The following is a 24,670-nucleotide window of genomic DNA, read 5'->3' as shown; positions in this document are numbered from 1 at the left end:
TTGTAATATGCTCACATCCATCCCGTTTCGAAAGATGTTATCACGTAATAATGCATGCGAAGTCCGGTCCGCGTCCAGAGCGCGCAGCTCAGGTTTGCATTCTGTGCCTTCATACCTGCCAGTGTGGCCAATAAAATAACGAAGTTTGCTTTTCACTTTTGTGCGTTTTATCGAGTCGCCCGATGGTTCGCTAACTGACAGCCGCCTGAAATTCAGTTGATTTTTTAAATATGCCGATTTCTTGTTTATTCCCTCTGTCAGATAGCAGACATTTGAAGCCTTAACCTCATATGAAAGTGCTGTCATGGGAAGCTTCGAGGAACTCTGAGGAAGATGAACTCGGCTGAAATGAAAAGAAATTTGAAAAGTCAACTCACATTACTGCGAAGTGTCAGTGCTTGGTGCAACTGGCTGTGTTCATAAAGTCAGATTTATATTACATAATACTGTTATAAAACATTAGGGGGACACTTAAGCTTCGCCGTTAAGGGTGTGACGCGATAGCGTCTCTCTCTCTCTCTCTCACACACACATTTTCTTTCTTCCCTTTTTGAATTTTTAGCTTTTATTTATTTTATATTTCGACTATTTGTTTCTTTACATTATTTAATGTTTTATATTTTTATACACCAATACTCAGGGTCAGCAACAATCGCCTTTCCATTCTGAGCAATTTGACACCTTTCAACACATTCTTCAATTATTTCAGTTAATCAATTACACATTCTAAATTTTCTTCATTAGCATCACCAAGTACTGGTTTTTCCTTCTGAGCATTTTGTCATCTTTAAACCCTCAATTTCAATTTTTTTTCTTTTTCTTGCTTTATTTCATCAATTGGTCAATTAATTACAAATATTTTATCTCATCATCGCCTATTGCACACCAATCGATCTTCACTCACTGGAAGCAGACATTACCATGACACATTTTTTGTTTTTTTTTTACGCAGCCCTCGATTATTTGCAAGGCCCGTGCCAATAACTGCGTCGACGCCATAGGCAGGAAAGTGCTAAGCGCCACTCCGACTTATGTCAAATTACGCACGATTCTTTCATTTCAAAACAAATTGCATCCTCGCTCATTTCACCAACAAGTATCCCACTGATAGCAGTGGGATGAGCGACGGTGATGCGCAAACCAAGCAAACTCGTGATCGTCTCTCATAGTCATTAAAGTAAATAGCGAAGGCACACAGACAAAAAAAATCTGCACATTACAAAACTCTAGATACTGTACCTGGATACGGATGACGCTGAGCGGATCTACGAGGGGCCCATGCACGACTCGTACAGCAGTTTTTAACCGCTACGCCTCGGCTGTCAAAATACGCTCCTTGGCTTCGCTAACAGACACCACCAGGGACAGAAGAGAGGTCCAAACACAGCACACTAGGTTACGCGCTGACGGACGGACACGAAGCGAACCAAAGCGAACGGACGGAGCGAACAAAATATGGCTGCCAGCGCGGGATCAGCGTGCCACTCATGGTTGCCAGACTTACTTTTGTAAACCCTCTATTCTGGCCGTTTTCGGCGCACGAAAACGAAACCTAGCAGTCGAGGCGCGCACTTATGCACGCCCATGAGTGACGCAGCCGTGACGTCACCGAGAGAAACAAGCCGTCTGGAGGCGGCCACTGCCGCCCGCGAAACACGCGCCTGGAGCTGCGTCATGATCTGGTAGGATCTTGAGATATCACCAACGCATTGCGGGCGAAGCTTGTCATGGTGCGGGCGTAGCGCTGATGGTATGGTCAAATCAGCCCTCCTTTTTGACTACAAGCTTTGGCTCCCAGAGGGTGAAATAAAAAGAAAAGCAGTACATGCACAGATATCGCACACTGGATGTGATGACGCAGCGCCAGACGAGTATTTCACGAGCGGCAGCAGCCGCCTTCAGACGGCTTGATTCGCCCGGCGACGTCACGACTGCGTCACTCGTGGGCGCGTACAATTCCGCGCTTCGTCTGCTAGGTTTCATTTTCGTGCGTCGAAAGTGGCCAGAATTGCCAGTGCTGCAGTCCTTAAGAAATGCACGTTTCCTGTCGTTTAAAATACCATTTGGCATTCTCACACCGGTAGCTCGCTGTTGCAATTTGAAAGTAGCTTCTAGCTGGTATAAAGAAAAAGTTAGTTACTCTTAGTTAATTATTAAGCTAATTAGTACCCTTTAAGGCTCCAGATTTTTCTCTACTCTTAATACAACAGCTAAAAGAAGAATCGACAATAAAACTTAATTTTCCTATTTTTAAAAAATAGGTAAAATCTTAGATAAAACATTCTGTATACCTTCTCTGCAATAGCTTCACTTTATGTCTGGAGTAACTGGTACCATCGGTGGAAGCTTCCTGTAACCCGATGTACTTAGCTAATTTGTTATAATCGAAAAAACTGTTTCTTCTTTTTTTTTAACTTTCTAATGTTGAGATTTGGCAGTTTGTTGGAATCGCAGTGTAATAATTATTCTTACATTGTGGCTTCAGTAACAAGTACATTGTATTGATAATATATTTTCTAATCTGTAATATATTTCCCAATATATGTTCTAATTTACATTAATGACCTTCCCTGTAACATGAAGTTAAAGCTACAGCTTTTTGAGGACAATTGCATCATGTACAAACTGATTAGGGTGACGAACGGTTCATCTTTGCTTTAATCAGATCTTAACCTTTTCACTGTCATGCGTTTGTGGTCGTGACGCACCCCCAGTGTCGGCTTGGTTTCAGGGAACGAACATAGCTGTTTATTTTGATTGCTATACAATTAACATAGTCATTGGAATATGCGCATTTCAGTGTTCTGCAGGTATTGTTAATTAACATCATCATCATCATCAGCCTGATTATAAATGAGATAAATCAGGATAATATAAGGAAAAACTTCTTGATACTTTTTGAGAGTTCGATTCCGAGCTCGGCTCATATTTATAATAAATAGAGCCATCACTTCAGTTCGCAGTTGAAGGCCTCACGCGGACAGCCGTTCGAAAGTAACCGCGCGCACGGAGGGTGCACATCCGGTGGCCCGCACAACGAAAAGAAATGGCACATTGTGTAATCAACATGACGGAGGGAGGTGGAAAGAGGCTAAAACAACCTTCTTTGTTGCTGCTAGCCGCAAGCAAGGGCACGGTAAGAGAGAGCGAAAGCAGCAATTGAGTCATGTGTCGATCTATTGAAGAGGCAACGGCGCAATGGTTGGTTGGGTTGCATAACTTTCATTTCCATTGGAGATGGCCGTTTTCGTCCCCGTCCCCGGCACGTCTGCTGGGGAAGACGGGGAGCCGTGCACCCGCGGATTAGAGGCTGGCAGGTAGCCCTTGGCTTATTGAGGCCTCTTCCGCTAGATGGACGGTGCGGTGCTGGATCGCAGGGTCCGCGTTTCGCAGCAGGTTATCCCAGGCTTCTCTATATGTTATATTTAGTCCTATTCCTGGGGATTGTGGGCACTCCCAAATTATATGATCGAGGGTCCCTCTCACCCCACAGTGTTTGCTCAGATCATTCTCCCTAAGGCCTGATAGCGCGTGAAACGCCCAGACCGGGTTTATGAAGGTATTAGTTTGTAGCCGCCTCCACGCGACAGCTTCTTTATTATTTAGGCTATCATCTGGCTAGGGTACCAGTCTACGTCCCAATTTATAATGGCCGATGATTTCCCCGTAAACCCGCCGGGGTGGCGCAGTGGTTAAGGCGCTCGACTGCTGTTCCCAAGGATGCGGGATCGAATCCCGGCCTCGGCGGCCGCTTTTCGATGGAGGCGAAAAGCAAGGCGCCCGTGTGCTGTGCGATGTCAGTGCACGTTAAAGAACTCCAGGTGGTCGAAATTTCCGGAGTCCTCCACTACGACGTCTCTCATAGCCTGAGTTGCTTTGGGACATTAAACCAAAACAAACCGAACTGAACCGAACTGAACCGAACCGATTTCCCCGTAAATTTGCAGACGCTTGTCGTATGCCCAGTTTTCGGGGGGCTCGACGGCAACCCGGAAGTAGAGTGCTTGGGCTGGCCTGTGAGCTGCCTCGTTACCAGGGACGGCAGCGTGAGCGGGTGTCCGAATTAACTGAATTTTTCTGTTCAGCGTTCATTGGGTAAGGATTTTGGCTGCCTCTGGCGATATCCTTCCTTTTCCAAAATTTTGGATGGCAGTTTGTTTTGGTAATTACGAACTTAGCTTCCGTTCCGACGCAAGCTAGTGCTATTGCGAGCCCCTGAGCATGACGCGTCATAGCAGACATGCCAACTGAACAAAAATCAAAACCTGCAAACTTGCGGCAGATGGCAGAACAACCCTTGAACCCGTAACCGCAGGCACGCACCGCGAAACGCGCGCGGCATGATTGCTTAGCGCGATAGAGTAGCGCGCACGGAGCGACCGCGCCCGCTCAGCAAAGAAGGTGGCGGGGGTGGGTGCGGTCACTCCATACTCTTCAGTATATACGTATCAACACAATGTGGGTCGAAAATATGAACTTGTAGAAAGATATTACAGATGACGCAGCCTGCCCAAGTGCGGCAGCTTCGCGCTCAGGCGCAAAGTTTTTAACGCGCAATAGAGAATGTACCTGTACGTCGGTGACACCATGGAGGGAAAGCACAAAAACGTACCGGTACGTTCGTGACAGCGAAAGGGTTAACACATTAGCCTCTTGGTGCAATAAGTCCCCCTTTCCCATGGACTTTAAAAAGTGCAAATCAATGCTGTTCATGAGGAAACGCACTGTGTATCTGCATCATTATTGTATTGGCCTACTTTTTGTTGACGCAGCATCATCCTACAATCTTGCTGCACCTAACGCTGTCACTATCATGGATAACTCACATTCAAACCTTCTGCGCTGAGGCCTCACGCACACTCGATTACCTACGACGCTGTAGGTATAACTGTTATTCACCCTAAATTAGAATATGCATCATCCATCTGGTACCTATCACAAGCTTATTTTGCTGCTGACCTTGAAGCAGTACAGAATCACACCAATCAGATCTGATTTGTAACATCTTGCTATTCAAGAAAGACCAGTATAGCAGCACTGGAACAGTCCGTCTCCATTCCATCGTTCATGTCACGGCTTCTGCTGCATCATTTCTATTATTACCTGCGCATAAGACACTCAATGAATACTACCACCACCCCCTCAAAATCTACCACCACCCCCTCAAAATCTAGGTGCCTAAACCATAATTATAACATTGCTCACAGCTACTCCCACACGTTTGCACTAAATTCTTCATTTTTTCCGCATGCAATAGCACTATGGAATGCCCTGCTCAACACCATTGTATCATGCACTGACCGCAAATCATTCCGGGAAAAACTATTCGACCATTTTTCGTGAGGGCAATCTTTTCAGCCCTATCTCATAACAGCCAATTGGCTTTGCTGCTCTTTTCTATGCCATGCATTTTACACTGTGGCTTGATTTGTTGGGTTTAATGTCCCAAAGCAACTGAGACTACCGCGTTGCGTCATGACTGATGCCAGGAAGGCATTTGCCATTTGCAAGCAGTTCTGCCTTGACTAAATAGAACATTGATAGAAATGCCAAAAATAGTCATTGTCGCACTGTTCTCGTCCGAAAAGCAGGGACTGTTCCCCAATCTTTCACAAAATAAATTTACCGTATGCAAGTAATTTTTCATTTTTTTTTTAGACCATTCAATGATTCGAACTTAAGATAATTCAACCTTTAGTGCAATAGCATTTAGGACTTTGTTTTTGCAGAAACGCCAGTGTCAGTGTTGTGGTTTTAGCACTAAAATCAAAAGAAAGTAAGGAAAAAATGAACGTTTAGTGGAAACCCCTGCATATTCAAACACGGTTGCTTCACAATGCAAGGCGAGCACGCAATCAGTCCACCACAGAACCACATTGCTTCTTTCCGAAAAAAGGTGAACCTAATGTGTGCATTGCCTTACGACTGTCAGCTAACGTTTAGGTACGTCATTAGAAAGAAACCAATTACGGAAGTAATAGTTAAGCAAGTAGTAAAGAACATTTTCACTTTGCTTATGCGATGCGGCGCTCACTGGAAAATCTCTTCGATCATACGGTGCTGCTGCAACAGATGGTGCTCGCCGTTGCCTGATTCAAAGCCTTACACATCCCTCCATCATCTTCAAAGTATTGGGTTTTAAATACATAGTGCACTAAATACAAAACAAAAATGGTGTGTCATGAGAAGTATGCCTTTGTGAGGCTGAAGAACTTGAGAAGTTAATGCAAACAGGGCCCGATAATGCTGTCACATTGAACTCTTAAAGGCAAAGCCAATTTTACTTTTTTTTTTTTTTCTGACGTCATGAAGTTTGAATTAACGAGCTTTTACTGTACTAAACTTTGTACTTATGCCTGCCCTTTGTGGGTGCTTCTATGTGCTAGCATCATTTCTAGGCTGTGTTGTGCATATTGAGGAGCCAGTTAATGAGGCGTAATGTTCTAACAATGAATGTAGTATTAAGACAGCATACAGAAGATGAGAGGACAGGCCGTGTGGTGTACTCATGTCCTCTTCTCTGTGTGCTGTCAAGGCTACCATCATCGTTCAAGCTGCAGGGGGCTCGACATCATTGCTGGGGGTACTTTGGTTGAGGTAAAAACGTATTTTGAGGAAGTAGCTAGGAATGGCAACACATGTTGTAGGTTTTATAAAGCTGACGGTTCATTTTGAACAGATGAGGGGGTCTATACTGCTCTAACATGCAGTTTGTGCTTATTTAAACTCGATAAGTCGTCATTTTAGGTGCCTCAGTACTTCATTTTGCCTGCTCCAAACCTACTGCAAATGGCAGTTTTTCCTTCTCCCAGGTGTGCTCCAAGACGTGGTCGGTCAGTTCACCTGTTGTGAGCCATATACTGGTTGTTTTAGCAAACACTCTCAAAAATTCCTTAATGTACAAAGTTTGAGAGAGAAAAAAAACAATTTTCAGTAACGTACTCTCAGCCAATTAAGCAGACAATTGAAGGGGAAATGAGGGGCTCATTATTATAGAACTTAAAGGAGCCGACAGACTAAGAGTCCAAGGCAAACGTTCGGGAAGTTTTTTTTTTTTTTTCTTTTAAGGTTTTGTTGTTGGAATGGCAAGAATTAGTCTTATGATGATTTTAGGGATTAAGAATATTAAATGCAAAAGCAGCACATTGTTTTTCTTTCTGCTTTGCATTTACTTTTGTTTATCCCTAAAATCATCATAAGACTAATTCTTGTCAATACCAACAACAAAACTTAAAAAAAAATAATCCAGAATGTTTGCGTTGGACTGGTAGACTGTTGGCTCCTTTAAATGCTCTGTCAAGTTGGACATATTTTATGTAGAAGATGTCAATTACTTAGCTAATTTTGCTAATATTCAGTAATGAATCTTCTTAACTGCCCCGCCGGGGTGGCACAGTGGTTACGGCGCTTGACTGCTGTGCCCTAGGAAGCGGGATCGAATCCGGGCTTCGGTGGCTGCGTTTCGATGGAGGCGAAACAGAGTGGTGTCCATGTGCTGTGCGATGTCAGTGCACGTTAAAGAACCCCAGGTGGTCGAAATTTCCAGAGTCCTCCACTACGGCGTCTCTCATAGTCTGAGTCACTTTGGGACGTTAAACCCCACAAACCAAACCAATCTTCTTAACTGAACTGGGGGTTAGTGCCAGCGGGCAGTTCAAATCTCTGGACAAGATGATGGGATATTTGTTTTTGATTTAAAGAGAAACTTATTCAGTAAAGCTGTGCACGTGTGGGAATGGGGCGCTTATACAAGCTTAAATGCCTAAGCTCCGTATGAACGAGAAGTCTTTCGATGATGTTCTATAGTGCCTCTGGTGCCCAATTCAAACCGCATGTGTTATTGCACCACATCATGCACATTCCTGTGTTTTGCCACTTGATGCAAGGAAAAATACAGCCATGTCTAAGTGCCTATGTTTCAGACTGAGGGAGCAAAAAAAGTCCATGACAGATACAGTGGGCCAGACAAATCAAATTTTGCGCATAGTAACTGTAGCATGCCATGTCCCTGCATGTCTAATGCGGTTTTGTGCAGAAAGGAGCACCAGATTTCTTAGCGCTTCAGGGCTTCGGCAAATGAATCCTTCTTTTTTTAAATGGTATGGTATCGTCTTGTTCACAGCTTCAAATTTTCCAATAGCACTAACCACCAAACTGGATTGCAAAAAAGTCAGCGAATTGTAGTGAATTGGGTTTTAATTAAAAGTTATTACAGTGAACGTCTGCCTTGGCAAAGCATATGTTCCTGAATTTTTGAAAGTGGTTGCTAAGGCACCCAGTATAATGTGCATAGTTGATTGCAGTAATCAGCAACATTTCCTTTGTGTGAGTAGCCTTGTACTTACTTACAAAGTTTCGTCATTGTAAAGGGTTCCAATGATGCAAGTTTTGCTCAGGTTGCATGTCTTGTAAATGAAAGTGCAGTCTCTGCCCAGCTGTGCATTTGAGTGTAATTTCACACTGCACTTGATTATTAGGAGAAACCTTAGTACAGTAAGAAAAACAATTCTAGGGGCACTTTGGACTACTAAAGTGCGATGAAGCGCGTCTGTGGCGAAGTAGTTCGAAGCCTTCCACTACAATACCTCTTTCTCTGTTTTCACTGCCACCTTTCTACTTTTCTTTACAGCCCGGTTAAGGTGCCCGTGGAGAATTGTGACAGATACTGCACCTTTTCTTTGCTGTCAACCAATTTGAAACACCGCTGATGCCTGCTGTACTGCGTCTATTTCTGCATGCCCTGTGGTGCAGCGTTTGAGGAAGCGCCAAATGAAAGGCGCCGCACGGATGCCTGGGTCGAACGCCTGGGTCGAACGCCTGGTGGGGTCAGCTTCGTATATGCGTGAATCGCCTGGTGACATCGTCATTAGTTGTGACATCATGAGCAGATGTGACGTCATTATCACTTCCGGTTTTTAGACATGGCTGGATGTGTCGTCATGATGGTGTCACATCCCGTCATGATATCACCATGTGATGGCGTCACTAATTAGAATTGGTTATCAAGCATGCGACACAGCTGGCGAAGTGAGCAAAGGCGAACGCAAAGTTGAAGCAAGCGGTATGACGTCATACCAAACGGCGGCGGCGGCGAGCGCCAGCGTCTGCCAGCTACACTGGTTGCTATGCCAATTCTCAAAGTCATTCTATGCCTTCTCGGAGTACCGCCACAGCGAAATCGCAAATTAGGGGCCAGTGTAGCTTTCGCTACAAAAAAATTGGAGAATCAGTGTTTATCCTAGTCATAGCTTTTTATTTTGGCCTTTTCAAGTACAGCTAGAAGCAATATGAGAGGGAACACAGAAGCGCGTGGCCTTCTCATTTCGGAAAGCGCTGCCACCAGCACAAGACGAGAAATGGGTGGCACCAGGGGTAGGCTCGGAAAGAGCAGCCGACCGAGCTTACTTTGTATGTACCTTTACCGCTGATTCTTATCACATGTCGGTGACAGCGCCATTGAAAGCGTGGAGGCCACGTGCTCCCGTGTTCCCTCTATTTTGTGTGTAACGTGCCCTGGTAGTGCAGTCACGGTGCTGATACTGCCTTTGTGGTGCTCTGTTCTGTGTGCAGGCTTTCACTGGTGCTGATGGTGTTTGTCAACTATGGTGGGGGCAAGTACTGGTTTTTCCACCATAGCCCTTGGAATGGGCTCACCCTAGCTGACCTAGTCTTCCCATGGTCAGTGCGGATGCTATCATATGTCAGTTTCTAAGTTGTATATCAGTGCTGTGTGTGTCTTTTCCCTCTTCTTAGTCCCGCATTCATGTGCTGTTTTGTAAGGAACATTATTTAATGTGGTTAGTTAGTATTCTTCATACTTATGCACCATCTAAGCCAATTGCTTATTCTCGGTTTCATACTTGCATATTTTTACTCGCATGGTTTGGCTGATTTGTTAAAAGCACGCAGTATTGTTGAACCGGGAGCAGTGTTGTCTCAGTTCAAATAACTTATCGCAGCAGGTATTTGTGGTCACTCGTTTGCAGTCTTTTCCAGGCATAGCCTTAGTCTTTGCCTGTGTCCTCCATATTGGCTGTCATGGCCTGTTGAGTTATCTGTGCAATTTATTTACAGTCATACTCCTAAAGCACTGGCATAGTTTGAAAGTGCATGAAATCGCCAACCAGACAAGCAGGGTAGAAGTGAGACAACACGGTGATGTGTCTCCACAGTGCCGTGCTGTCCCACTTCTGCCCTGCTTGTTCGCACTGTTAAACCATGTCTCATTTGTATGCGTCACCAACCAATTTATAATTTCAGTTTTCTGAAATTTCAGACTCTCTTGATTTCTATTTTTAACTTTTTTTTTGTGTTACCAACACAGTTTTTTAAGTGCCATTATTTGTTGCTCAATTTTCAGGTTCAAAATTGTAATTACTGTTGCAGTTTCAAGAATAATCAAACTACCCTTTTATTCAGAGAGACCAAATGCCTCTTTTGAGTACAGTGTACAGTAGACAAATTGCCTGTAGACTGGACTTCTTTTCTTAGACTCTTTATTCTAATTCATTACACGGGTAATAAATAGATTGACCTGCATAAAAAACAGAGCAGTATACTGTTATACTATTATCACTGTTGGCATGGGAGAGAAGTTTAGTGCTTTTCAAAGCCATTATGTTTAAAAATTACTGAGCATACTTTTTGAGGCATCATACCCACTCCTGATATTAATGATGTGCATGCCTAGCAATCCACTGTAGTAAATGGAGTTTCATTCCATCGGATCAACATTTTTCTCACAGTGGCATCATACCAATGTTTAAGGAACAAATACAGTGAAATGTCTTTGATTTGATTCCACTTGACATATTTTTCAGCATAATATGATTTTTGTGGAAGCAATGCATTTCTGTACGGCTAATATGATTGTATTTTCATACGGGTTTGGATTATGTGATCGCCAAAATATATTAAAGACTCTCATGGTTTTCAATTTCCCTCCAAGAGGTAGTGAAAAAATGGTAGCAGGGGTGATAGTAGTCGCAATAATGATAACACTCATGGCTGATGTTTCTGTACTATTTATTTGCTTGTGCAATTAACCTCCCCGCCCACCTTTTGAATTGAGAATTTCCTTTTTTTTTTTTTTTTTTTCACATTTTCTTAGTTGGTTCCTCAGTTTTGCACCCTTCCTGTCACATTCCACAGCACTGACCTTGGCAGCCTGCCATGATGCTGCACACCGCCTCCACGCGTTTGTCCCTTGTCGAGATCACCCGCAGGGGTGACGCTCTCAGTGAGAGCGCCAAATTTTAGACGCTCTTTTCTACAGGGGCAGAGCTAAGCAATAAAACTGCGAATTATTTTTACTAGTAGTTTCAGAACAGCTTGGTTCTGGACTCTGAGAAACGAGTCCGGCAGAAAATGACGGGTTTTTCAAAACACAGTAATAAAAGTAAGTTGTTTACCGAGTGTTTCATTTGTGACCTTTTGGGACCCGTTTTGGATAATGTGTTATAATTTTCAGTCCCCATAAGAATTGCGTCAACGAAATTCCACTGTAGTCCATACAATGGGTGGTACAACTGTAAGCTTAGCAAAACAGTATGTAGTAAATGCACGCTATAGAACGAATAAATGGTAAGTATCAGCGCACTGCGATTTTCAACATGGCATTATGATATTGTCTTGCTCAGCCATCACGGTTATCTGTGGACCAGTTAGGTGTGCCCGAAAGCACGGGCTTCGATGCACATGCACCCGGCTTTTTGTAATTGTAGCAGATTGAAGATTGATGTTCAGCTTTCTTTCTTTTGCTAGCTCACTTGTAACTGTTCAGTGCACGTCATATTTTTTATGCCACTGTTGTCGGTTATAGACTTTTTTATTAATATTTTGTTCTGTGTTCCCATAGGGGAAAAGAAAATAACCAAGTTTTCACTTTAATACAGTCTCCTTTAAACTCTCATGTGTGACAGTGTTGCTTAGTCGCAGCTTCTTCAGTTCTAACTAAAAAAGGAATTTTTATTAAGCTCTCTACTACAGATTAGTTTTCCTGCATTTTGGTAAGGAAGCGTGCAAAATGTGGAAAAGCCCATATGCTAGACCGCTAGTCAAAGAGAGACTGTCAACTAAGCTCTTGCTCGTGAGCTCTATGGTTGCCAACTCAGCTTTCAGCTTTTTTGTTTTGAGTTTGTGGACCATTTTCACATTTCTGTTTTGAGTGGATATTCATGTGCATGTATATGCAAGCAATTAGTATGTGTTGTAATGCATGTTCTTGGCTGCATCAATATTCTAGGCTTTCCTCTCCAGTTTTCTTTGTGCTTCTCTGACACTTACAGATGGGCAGCACGCAACTATCACTGGACGGCATTAAGGCACGTTTGTGATTAAAGTGCCGCATTCTCTGCTTTGAACTGTGCAGGTTTGTGTGGATCATGGGTGTTTCGATGGCCATGACCATACGGTCGCTGCTTCGAAAGTCTGTCACTAGGGGCCACATACTCCTGCGTATTGTCAAGCGAACCCTGATCCTCTTTGGGCTTGGCATCATGACAAACACACTGTTTGGTGCCAGTGAGTTATGACTGCTTGCCCCTCACTTGCGGTTATTGTGCACTGACTTGTTCTTCGCATGACACCCAACGTTTCCAGGCGTGGTCTTTTTCTAGCATAGGAGTAGATGGAATTGTGTATCACTTAACGTGGTGACCATCAAGAAATTCATAGCTTTGGCTTTTCAGGCTGAGCAAGTTTTGGTACTGGTGTGTAATTTGAAACTTCTAATGCCAAGTTTTGTGTGCTGTATTAAGTTCTTGATCAGGCCCACATGGTGACTTAAAGGCACATGAGGGCTGATCCTTGGACACCCACTGATTGGCTGATGTAGCAAAAGTGAACATCTTTGACAGAAGTGGTTGACAGAAGTTGACAGAAGTTGCAAACCTTCGGAAGTTTTGTTGAACAAACAACCTTCTGGCAAAAACAAACAGTGAGCCTGAGCAATGAGTAAAACACGCAAAAAAACAAAAATGCTGTTTAGAAGATAATGGCGATAGCTTGTATTGGTCACTTCCATATGGCTCCTTTTGCGGTGGCTTGGCGGTAGGGGCTTTCGATTGCCGAGCTCGAGGAGGCAAGTTTGTCTTTGGTTACGGTGACCCCCTTTTGGTAGAGGTAAAAGGCAAGGCGCCTGTGTACTGTGCGATGTTAGTGCGCATTAAAAAACCCTGGATAGTCAAAAATTACAGGGGCCCTCCACAACAGTGTTCCTCAAGCTGGTGTTGTTTTAAGATATTGAACTCTGTATACTATACATATACTGTATTTCCAGATGGTGCCACCATTTGTAAGCCCCACAAAGTTGGCCCTGGGGCTATTCATTACTTGAAACAGTTTCCAACTGATATGATCTAAGGTTCCGCCGTGGTGGTGCAGTGGTTAGGGCACTGGACTGTTGTACTCTAGTATGCGGGACTGAATCCCAGCCACGGCAACCACTTTTCGATGGAAGCGAAAAGCATGGCACCCAACCAAGCCCTGTTCAATGTCAGTGCAGGCGGTCAAAATTTTCGGAGCGCTACCTTACTGCATGGGAGGTTAAACCCTATAGAATCAAACCAGTATGATCTAAAAGCTCTGGTTTTAAGTAGTCAGGCCTACAAAGCTGTGAGGGCAGAGCCGCCATAACTTCCTCTCTTGATCTGTGATATCTGATGTAGTCTCTCAGTCATTGGACGTGTCATAGTGGTGGGTAAGGTATGGCAGCTGTGTGAGAGCTGTAGATAGATATATCAAATCATTGCTGAAGTGTGTTCCTATTTGCTAATGAACAAAAACATGGATTGGAATCAAGGTTCTTCCCACGGTTGGTGGCAGTGGTTTTGCCGCCCACCTTTCCGACTACCCACCCACCACCACCCACCTCTTTAGCTTCAGGTTTGCGATACTTTCACAACTTTCTATGACTATAATGTGACCAGTCATACCACTCATATGCTGCAGTGCATGTCACTGGTCTTTTAGTTTTATTTCGAGACGGCATCACGCCATTCTAACGCCTACTTGTATTTTCTTTTTTAAATTCCTGCGCTGCCTCTTCTCCTCGAATACGCTGAACCGTTGCATTTTGAGGGTGGTTCACCGCACGAGTGTCTGTCTATGCAGTGAAGCATCTCCATGACGCAAAGAGGCCATTTGTAACGAGGCACCACTGTTTCGGCATCGCACTGCAAAGTGGTACTTGTGATTTTGCAGCAGTTCTTCGACATTCTCGATAGTGTGCACTTGACGAATTCACGAAAAATCGTCGCATAGCTTTCATCTCAAACCGTATACACACTCATATTTCAGGCGTTTATTATATAAAATGGCCGTTGGGATAAGGGTTTTAGGCAGTTTTTTAGGGCTGTTCAGTAATTCGAACATTTTTCATGAGGGCCAAAGTAACGAGTATTCGAATTGTTCGGTTTGTACTGCTGCCCCCCCCCCCCCCCTTCCCCTCCTCATTCTTCAAATTTCCAGCTCTCAAAATTTTCAGGGAAGAACCCTGGTTGGAATACATGCCATCTATGATTGCCCATGCTGTGCAGTCATGCATTCCTCTGCATGCAGATGACCTGAGTACTCTGCGCATTCCTGGCGTGCTGCAGCGTCTTGCCTTCACCTACCTGGTTGCCTCCACAATCCATCTTCTGTTTGCGAAACCACATGAAGGGCAGCTGGTGAGCAATAATTTGATATTGATAGCTCTACTACTTCGGGCACAAGCCCGTAAAATGCATCGCTGCATCGAGATGACCTCCAAGCTCCACCAAGGTAAAATTGGAACTTGGCCTGCCTGCTGTCAAGCCTTGCTTAGTATAATAGGCTCTCCCTTATCCCTCGTTCTCAGTGCAGCAGTAGGATAGCATGGAAAGTTCACTATTCTAAAGAACATTTAGAAAAACAAACAATAGCTGTGGCAGTAGTGGATATTGAGGGCGTAAAAAAAAAAAGCCAGTTTGCTAGTTTGCACATAGTACTCTCAAAGGGAGGAATGAAACAGCGTCAACCAAAAGCATCTTCTGATGAGCATCATTTTAGTTCATTGTCATGTGCCATATCAACCAGGTGGGATTGTGTCAGTGGCATATATCGGACATTTTATTGAAGCTCGAAGCATTTGTTTGCCTTTTCAAGTGTCTCGGGTTACCTTAGAGGCATAGTGTGGGATAACTTCACATATCAACTGTGCCTGGATGGACACGTGCGTGCCCACCAACAATAGGCACAAGATAAACAGTACTTAAGTTGAGACAGTGCCTGCAACTGCCGATGATCATCTTAGCACTCTAGTCTTCACTTTGCATGTGCAGGCTTTGTGGAATTCTTTCGGATGGCAGCACTGCTGGCTTTGTGCTCGCTGGTGATACTTTTGCAACTAGTTCCAGCTTCTGTGCATTTGGGTTGTGGGCAGCAAGTGTTCCTTCTGATAATCAAGATTAAAAAATGACTTGCTCGTCACTTAGCTTGTGCAAACCACTAGACATGTTGCTGCTTCCTTGGGTCTGAGGGAGTTGCATTTACCTTTGTTCATGTTCTTTACTTGTCTTAAGGGCAGGTGAATGAAAAGTCGTGGAATTAATTAATCTAGCTTTTTCTCAGTGTGTTCAGTCGCAAACCTAGTCACTGGCTTAACAAACTTATTGTCACAGTGGCATTATTGCAGAAACGAGAATTACACTAGAAGTACGGAATGCAAATGTATAATAATAAATTAATTGCCATAAATCCCCGCATATAACACGAGGTGTAATTTGAGGATAGAAAGAAAGGGAAAAAAAATTGTTTTCATCTGCGCAAGGAAAGTATTTATTTTCACTACATTTCACGGTTGCCCCACGAGGCGTATGTTCTCCGCGCTTTCGCGTTCAGCGTTACCCCGCTCCAGGCTCAGAACAGTGCCACAAACCTTCATATAACCTTTGTATGCCAGTGCTGGTTTGGTTCTCTTTAAGCGCTGACATGCTAGATTGGAGAATTTCACTCATGAGAAGAGCTGCTCACATTCACCCTGCCAGTTGCAGCTTCTATTGTTCTAAAACCAGCAGGTTGCTTCCAGCTTGGACACGGGGCAGCAGAGCTCGAGCTTCCGGCCATCATGCACTGTGTTCGCGTCTCTTTGCATCTAGCACCGCGCGCAGGCATGTGGAGTATACGCCCAGGAAGCGTTCTCAGATTCAGGGTTTTTGCAATTGTTGTAATCCGGTGTATCGTTTGGCGGGAGTTGCTTGCCAAAGACATCTTTCTCTTCATTACCGTTAAAAGGGCTTGGTATCCCGCATTTCTCGAAGGCATGGCTGAAGCTCCTTGGAATTGATGGTCAAGTGTCCCCAATTTGGCAGTAAGGCGTGGCCAGCATGGCAGGAGAGGCCCGTGAGGGACCCGTGCAATGTACCGAGTGACCCTTTTGCTATCCCTACATCGTGCGAGGTGCGATCAGCCTTCTTCCGGTCACATGTGTGTCGTGGACACCATGGCCGCGAGAATCGCGGGGTCAGCGGGTTGAAACTGAGACCATCGAAATGGTCAGCTGACGCCACCGCTAGATGGTGCCTGCTCTCGCTGGAAGCCTTATGCTGCTGGCGCTGATTAATAACTAGGCCGGAACTGTGAATTTAGGCTGAAATTTGTTCAGATTTGCATTTCACACGAGGCGGAAATTAGACAATAAAATCGGGGAAAAAAAAACCTCGTATTATATGTGGTTTTTTACGGTACATTATTGGTGACATAATTAGTGGAGCTTCAAAAAAATATATATTACCGAAGTAGGTCGTGTAGTCAGTTGCCATATCAGGACTTTCTGTTGTGGATAAATAAAAAGATAATAAGCTAACAAGAAGCACTTAAGTGCAATCATGTCCGGGTCATCAAAAAGAATGGCTTTCAATGAACGGTGGTCGGTGCTTTAGTGCTGAGTAAGAGCACCTTTTTACAGTACTCTGGACACTGCCTTTATAGAAACAGGCACTGTTTTCTCCTGCTTCAGAGCGAAGCTGAAGAGTTTTGAACAGAGCCCATGGGTGTATTACACATACAAACCTTTCAAACTACAAAAATAACTTTTGTTGTTGGTGTGGTGTCTAAACGTGACCACCAATTAATAGGCGGTCACTTCACCATTTGTGCAGAGTGCAGAAAAAAATTTGGCAGCTGTTTAGCTCTGTTATAGTGCCTAGTGAGACGAGCGGGAGCTCTAGTTAAGCTAGGTTGCACATTGTTTGGCCTGGTTTCTGTACTGAACCGTTCTCTCGCTAAGCCCGGCCTCCATGGCTGTGCGGACAGGGTACTGGCTTAGCTGTTGCGCTTATATACTGCGCTGGCGGTGCCGTGACGATGGTGAAGTGGCAGCTGCGGCGACCCATGAAGTGGCGGCGCATCACTTGGTTAAAACATGGTTAGCGACGTAATAAGGCAAGTGGCGGAGCGAAGCGGTGGCGACTATTGCAGCTGCAGCAAGTCACGTGGTATGACACCAAGTCGCTTCTCCAGTTTAAAGGTAAAACGACATCTTTTGTGACCTTCAAATTTGCAGCTCATAGAGAAGTAGCTTCAATTTTGCAACAGGTAGCAAGTAGCGGAAACCAGCTTACAGGCATTATCATTTTATGAAGTTCATCTTTAGCGAAGAAACTTTGTTTTATAAATCAGTTTGATTTGTCCCTTACCTAGCATCACAAGTTCTCACTTTGTGCACACCGCATTCGAGAGGTGTGGCCTGTTAGGTCTTCAAGGATGCAGGCGTCTATCTCTCTTTCCTATCCACTATGGCATTGATCGTCACAAGTATCTCTGGAAACTTTGGTGTTGTCTCTACCGTATATTGTTATACATTTGCATTCCTTGCTTTTTCTGGTTTTTGCAATAATGCCTTTGTGGCACTAAATTTGTAAGCAAGCCAGAAAGTTCGTGAAAACGTATTAAATAAGCAAGCAAGCAAACAATGCACTAAGACAGAGATCTTGCTATGCTGGTTAGATTAATTCATTCCGTGGCTTTTCATTTCATTATCAATCGAGTACTGGTTGTTCAAGTATCAACAGTAAGCCACTAAGTAGTACTAAGTTATCTTCCAAAGGTTGTTGGTGCCCTGGCCGCTCTGCTTATTAAACCTTTTCTTTCCGAACATGGAAGCAAAAATTGTCCAATTGTTCTCTTCAAGCTGAGATGTGATTTTGCATTGTTGAGTTGAGATTCAGTCTAACTTGCTGCCAGATTTCTGCTTTAAGTATGCTGCAGATTCTCTAAGATGTTCTGACAACCGCCGGCATTCTTGGCATTGGAAAGGGTAAGATTTCTTTTTGAGTGGAAAATTTCAAATCCCACAAACTGGAAATAAAGAATCTGCAGTGTTCCCTGGAAGACATCAAGTGCTTCAGAATGCTTCTTGCATTATGTTCAGAACCTTGGCATGCATATAGATACCAGCTGTTCAAGGCGACTAAAGTGACTTTTGCCACTGGGCTTGCAAGCCACTATAAGAAGGCAGGTTATCAATGGTCTTGGGTTAAGCATGTGGCAATCCAGCTGCAAAGAAAATGGCTGTGAATATGAAAAGAAGGCGGTATGGGATGTCGAGATAATGAAGGCACTGAAAGAGTTGAAGGGGGTAGAGCAATGGAAGAGGGGCAAAGGGGAGCAGGACTGGCCAACTCTAAACACTGGGTCATAACTGTGACAGAGGCCACTGTTGCTTGCCACCTGCAAGACTTTGCTTCACTTGACTGTGTTATCAAGCAGGCATCTGATGCATTGCATTTCAGACAGTGTGGATGTATCTGATGATTCTGTATTTTAGCGTGCCGTTCCTTCGAGAAGGGCTCTCGGTCGTAGTTGGCTTGAACAGTTTGAGATTGTTTTATAATCATAACAATATTTCTTTTAAAATGCTCCGAGTTCTTAAACTCCTCCATCACGTCATATTCACACAAATAAGGCAAATTAGTCATTCTCCCATTGTTCTGTTGTTCCTGCTGATGTCCATAATAGCAGCACAAAAAATGAATATTGTTGCTGACGGACAACTTCACGAAAAATGCTTAGATCCAAACTTTTTTCACGGAATTGCGGGAAAGCAAATGCCTTATTTAACAGCATTGCATTGATGTGCGATCTTTCTTAGGTAGCGATTTGGTGTGGTGATACAATTCAGGGACAGGTGGTAGGGTTTGGAACACTTAGCTTTAGCTCTGCGAACTTGAAATCATGGCAAGAAGAACAAGTACTTGGGCTAGTTAATGTTTTGTCCGTGTTCAGTAGGCCTGGCCGCTTCGGCTGCTTTTCAATATAAGTGAAAAGGGGACCCATCTACTGCGTGATGCCAGTGCACATTAAAGAACCCCAAGTGGTTGAAGTATCCAGAGCCTTCCACTATGCCGTTCCTCATATCCTGAGTTACTTTGGAACATTAACTCTATAAATTAAACCAAAGCAATACTTGTTTGGCATATTGTACTTGTAAAATATACAGCGCCATATATACAGCGCCACTACAGTAAATGAAGTCTCCTTAATTTGGCCTCCAATTTGGTCGAACTAGCCAGAAGTTCAAAAAGACTGACAAAAACCATTTGCATCACAGAAATTTTTTCTGGTGAACACCTGTGAGAAATTTGTGTTGATTTGAGATGAAACTTAAGATTGGGTTTTTTTTTTCGGATTTTCAGTTGCTTTGCTTTGCACATGTTGTCAAGAATGTTGGAAGAATTGCTCTGAGATCATCGACGCAGTAGCAGTAATGTCTCTTCGCAAATGGCGCCATTGCATTTTGGTGCTCCACTCAACAGTTCACGTGGTGACACATTGCAGTGAAGCGCGCAGAGCGGTGCAGCTATATGCTATCAGTGAACAGTTTCAGCGTACTGGAAGTAGCATGTGAGTGCACTTGAGGGATATATGCGTAGATGTTAAAACATCTGACACCATCCCAAAATAAAAATAAAAGCATGGTGACGTGCCAGCAGTGACCAATACGATGCAACTGGCTGGTATGCGCGCCTGATTGCAGCCATGAGATGGCGTGAAGTTAAGGAAAGTGAAACCAAAACTATGCGACTGAGTTACGTTTGTTGCTATGCTTGCTGTAGACGGCACCTCTGTTCCTAGTTTGAAGTTACGGGGAGACTGCGTCTAATTATTTGTCTTGGCAAAATCGTCTGGCTTTTTGTGGCTGTGTTGTTTTTTCGGCATGGAAAGGCTAGCTCATTCAAGTTTGATTTTAACATGTGGCCTTGATGATGAAAAGTACTTTGTGACCATCCTCTGGATGTGGATGGAGGTGTTGATTAGTTTCAGAGATCTCCAAACAAAAACAAGAAAATGCATGGAAGTCACTCTCCTGAGTTTACTGGAACGGTGTGCGACGGCAGTGACTTCTTTTATTTTGCTTAGCCAAAGATGTGCATACAATATAAGTAGGCTCATCATTTTTAGAATGTGGTTGGGGATTGATACTGGGCAATATCAATTTTTTCTTAGTGTATCTCTAATTGCTTCTCATCCTTGAAATGTACAGTTTCCTCTCTTTTGAGATTTCTTTTTTTTCAAGGTTCGTGCCCACCAAACTTTAAACTGCACTTGTAATGTGAAGTTGAGTAGTAAGAGTAAGTGGTTTTATAGATTAAAATTTAGCCGCCATTAGCCAAATAAAAGTAGTTTTCATTTCTTTTTTTAGTGTGCTCATTGGGTAGCAGTTATGTATTACATTTTCTTTTTTTGGACAGGAAACTTGAGAATGAGGTACTAGAACCACTGGAAGCTGATGAATAATGCTATGTGCTGTGCTCATCCCTTCCTCTTGTGACCTAGTACAGCATCACAGTTGAGAGAGTGTTAATTGGATGCAGGGGTGGGACAGCTGCGCCAGTTGCACCATTTTGATACAAATGGAATTTTCTGTGCCATGCTGCACCAAAACCAATAAACTGACCGAAATTGCACCAACTTGCGCCAAAGATGCCAGGCAAATGCGGCAACATATATATATATATTTTTACTCACATGTTGCAGCTCCCAGAGGTGTCAGAAACATTTGGAATGGCTTGCTATAGCAATTGCTATGCCATTTGCACCTCACTTGTGTATATATTCAACCAGTGTGAATGTTCAGAATTTACGAGATTTTTTATGCGTCTGAACTTGTGGCCAGTCATCGCAGATTCCAAACGGCGTTCACTGGGTGCAGCATTTCACAACTCTGTCACATCGTGGGTGATGTGGTGCAGCATGGCACGTCATGGTGCCGAGCCACAGCATAATCAGCGAGTGGCAATGGAACGGCGAAGATTTGGACGATGGGGAGGAGGAGGGGGTTGCATCGAGGTATGGCCCATGATCATTGATATAGTCCTCCCGAATATGATTATAATGGAATTGGTGTACAGGAACCTGTGTGTGTAATTGCAGGCAGGTACAACAATGATTAGAGTCCCCCACTTCCAAAGGACAGTGCAGTGCCATAGGTTCGGTTTAACTTCACGCCATTCCACGACTGTGGTCAGGCGCACGCATCGGCCAGTCTTGCCATTTCAGATGCTGCTTGGCGCATCACTACTGTCAAATTCCGGGCAAGCACCTCCACCCGTGCAAGCCCCACCCCTCCCACTTTTTTAACTGCACTGCTAATTTCACATTTGGTCCAATATTTATTTATTTATTTATTTATTTATTTAGTACATACTGCAGGCCGTGAGGCCCAAGCAGGAGTGGATTACAAACAGTTATTACGAGTGAGCAATAATACCAAGATGCGAACAAAACAAAGCACAAACAGCAGTAAATGAAAAAGATAATGGCACAGCATAACCAGAGCTAAACATGGTCATAAATCAGGTCAAGAGACTGTAGGCAGGTAGCTGGCAAGTTATTCCAATCACTGATGGTCTGCGGAAAGAAAGAGTGTTGAAATAACCTAGTCTTAGCAAAGTACGGGGTAAGAGAAAGGGGGTGAGAGTGTCGGGTTTGTCTGGTGTTCGATACTAGCAGGTACGGTGAAGAATCTATTCCAAGTTTATGGTTAAACAATAAGTATAAAAATTTCAGTCGAAGGAATTTTCGCCGGGATTGAAGGGTAGGTATTGAATTCGATTGCATCAGTGTAGAGACAGAGATTGTTCGACAGTACTGCGAAAACATGAAACGGACGGCTTTCCTTTGGATCCGCTCTAGAGCGTTTATGTTGGTGACAGTATACGGGTCCCATACAATACAGGCATACTCTAATTTAGTCCTTATAAAAGTTTCGTATGCTAATCTTTTAACTTTGAGAGGGGCATCCTTTAGCTTATGGCGCAACAAGCAAAGTTTTCGAAATGCAGACGAGCAAGTGTTAGAGATATGAGTATTCCAGTTTAAGTTGCTTGTTAATGTCACACCAAGATATTTAAATTCGTTAACTTCAGCTATTAGACCTGAATCTAAAGAAAAAGAGTATTTTAATGGATTATGTTTTCTTGTAACACGTAGTAACACCGTCTTTTCCGAGTTTAGTTTCATTCCCCATTTACAACACCATGTGAATATGTTGTTAAGGGTCATGTTTAGTGCTACCTGGTCGTCAACTGACCGGATCTCATTAAAAATAATGCAGTCATCAGCATACATGCGGATCTGCACAGGCTCATTAACTATATTGACAATATCATTGCAATATATCAAAAACAGCAGCGGCCCAAGAACACTGCCCTGAGGGACACCAGATGTAACCGGAAGAGCACAAGAACTTTCTCCGTTAATTGTAACATACTGTTTGCGTTGCAATAAATACATAGAAACCCAGGCAACTAGGAAATCGGGCAATCCTATCATTTGAAGTTTCTCTATTAGTTTGTTATGCGGTACTAGGTCGAACGCCTTGCTGTAATCCAAAAAAATTAAGTCTACCTGGCCGGTCCTATCCACGACGGAAGCAAGAAAGTGAAATAAAGTGACTAACTGTGTGACCGTAGAAAACCCTTTCCTGAAGCCATGCTGGTGTTCCGACAAAATGTTATTATCTTGGAGAAATTTAGAAATGAGGTCGGCTACGATATGCTCCATGAATTTACAAGAAGAGCATAATATAGATATGGGTCGGTAGTTAGATAATAAAAGTGGGTCCCCCTTCTTCAGGACGGGCACCACACGCGCAGTCTTCCAGTCTTCAGGTATGGATGCAGTTCTAATAGAAGCTCGAAATATCAAATCGAGAAACTTGCACAGTGTTTCAGCAAAACGGCGAAGGAATGCGCCTGGTATACCATCAGGTCCTGGAGAAGATTTAACTTTTAGTCTAAGCAGCATGTTCAATACCCCTTCGTTTGAAATCAAGTCGGTAACATTGAGGAAATGCGAGGGGAAAGTAGAAAGTGAAGGTCCAGCTGAAGTAGAGAAGACACTGTGGAAGTATTGGTTAAAGTTTTGTGCAATAATCTTAGGATTAGTTAAAACTGCACCGTTATGAGATATTTGTTGTACACTCCTTTTGTTTTCCTTCATAAAGTTCCAGAACCTTTGAGGATCCTCAGAAATAAAGTTCGGGAGAGTAGTATTAAAATAAAAAGACTTTGCACGTACAATGGCAGCAGACAGAGCTGCGCGAGCTTCGCTGAAAGCATGAGATGCTGTTCTTTTCTTTCGTAGGCGTTTGGCCTTTCGTTTTAAATGTATTATATGTCTATTCATCCATGGTGTGTATTTGCCTGTTTTCTTTGTTCTATCAGGCACAAAATTGCTCAAGCAAAAGTGGCATATCTTCTTAAATTTGATCCAAAGAACAGCAGCATCATCTTGAGAGAAGTCAGTAATCTGCGATTCTAAGTAATCTAAAATGGCATCATCATCGGCACGTTCAAAATCCTTCACCGTTCTAACCACTGGATTATTTTTTACACGTTTGGAAACAAATTCCAAGCAAACAGATACTATTTTATGATCGGATAAGCCTGAATCGACCGACACAACATAATCATCAAAACAACGATCAAGAAAAACCAAATCAAGGACAGAACTAGACGAACCGTCTACACGCGTAGGCTCATTGACAATTTGAACGAGATTATTTTCAAACATGATATCGAACATAGCACTGGCTTCATTTTCAGAGTCGGGCCTGGAAAACAAGCGGTTCCAATGAATGCACGGAAGGTTGAAATCACCAACCAATATCATCTTGTGTTTACTGTAATCCCTCATATGATCTCTGAGCTTTATTAGAAGGTCGGGAATCGACTCTGGTGGTCTATATACTGCATACAATAAGAAAACATGCCCAAATAGGTTCAATTTTAAGCATAAACATTCAACATCTTTAACATTTAGGGGAATCCCCTAGGGTGCAGTGGATTATTAATAAGGGAATCCAAGAATCCACTTGCAACTCTCAAAAGCGGCACCCTGACAATGCCAACTTGTGTCCAGATGCGCACATGCACAAATCCCTAAGGCTGATGGAGAGTGTGTTGACCCCCGCGAGCGAGAGAAGACCTTCTCTCGCCAGAGTTAATGGCCATTGTCTAGGTGAGAGCTAGCGGCAAAATAAGTTATAAGACGATCGCTAACGTATTTGAATCACGCCGAAAAGAAATGACGGTGGCCGCTTAATGAGAACACTGGCGGCAGCGCAGGGATGTCCCAGTGGCCACCTCCAAGCCTGATCAGAGAAATGAATTTTTTATGTTCACTGCGCTCTATATTCTATTTATTT

The 24,670-nt window shown here is 43.5% G+C and overlaps 1 protein-coding gene across 1 annotated transcript in view; it reads left to right on the top strand.

Moving 5' to 3' along the window:
• The window catches only part of Hgsnat (Heparan-alpha-glucosaminide N-acetyltransferase), a 98,105-nt gene that overhangs the window by 39,619 nt on the left and 33,816 nt on the right, over nucleotides 1-24,670 (top strand). The window contains exons 7-9 of the mRNA XM_084609377.1: nucleotides 9,571-9,678; nucleotides 12,371-12,522; nucleotides 14,560-14,669. Coding sequence (XP_084465503.1) covers nucleotides 9,571-9,678; nucleotides 12,371-12,522; nucleotides 14,560-14,669 — 370 coding nt within the window. The remainder of the gene's footprint in view (nucleotides 1-9,570; nucleotides 9,679-12,370; nucleotides 12,523-14,559; nucleotides 14,670-24,670) is intronic.

The sequence above is a fragment of the Amblyomma maculatum genome, chromosome 7 (genome assembly GCF_055883805.1).
Source record: "Amblyomma maculatum isolate TAMU_Amacu chromosome 7, ASM5588380v1, whole genome shotgun sequence".
NCBI lineage: Eukaryota > Metazoa > Arthropoda > Arachnida > Ixodida > Ixodidae > Amblyomma > Amblyomma maculatum.
Note: the sequence above shows the minus strand (reverse complement) of the source record. Positions and strands in the feature narration are given on the sequence as shown.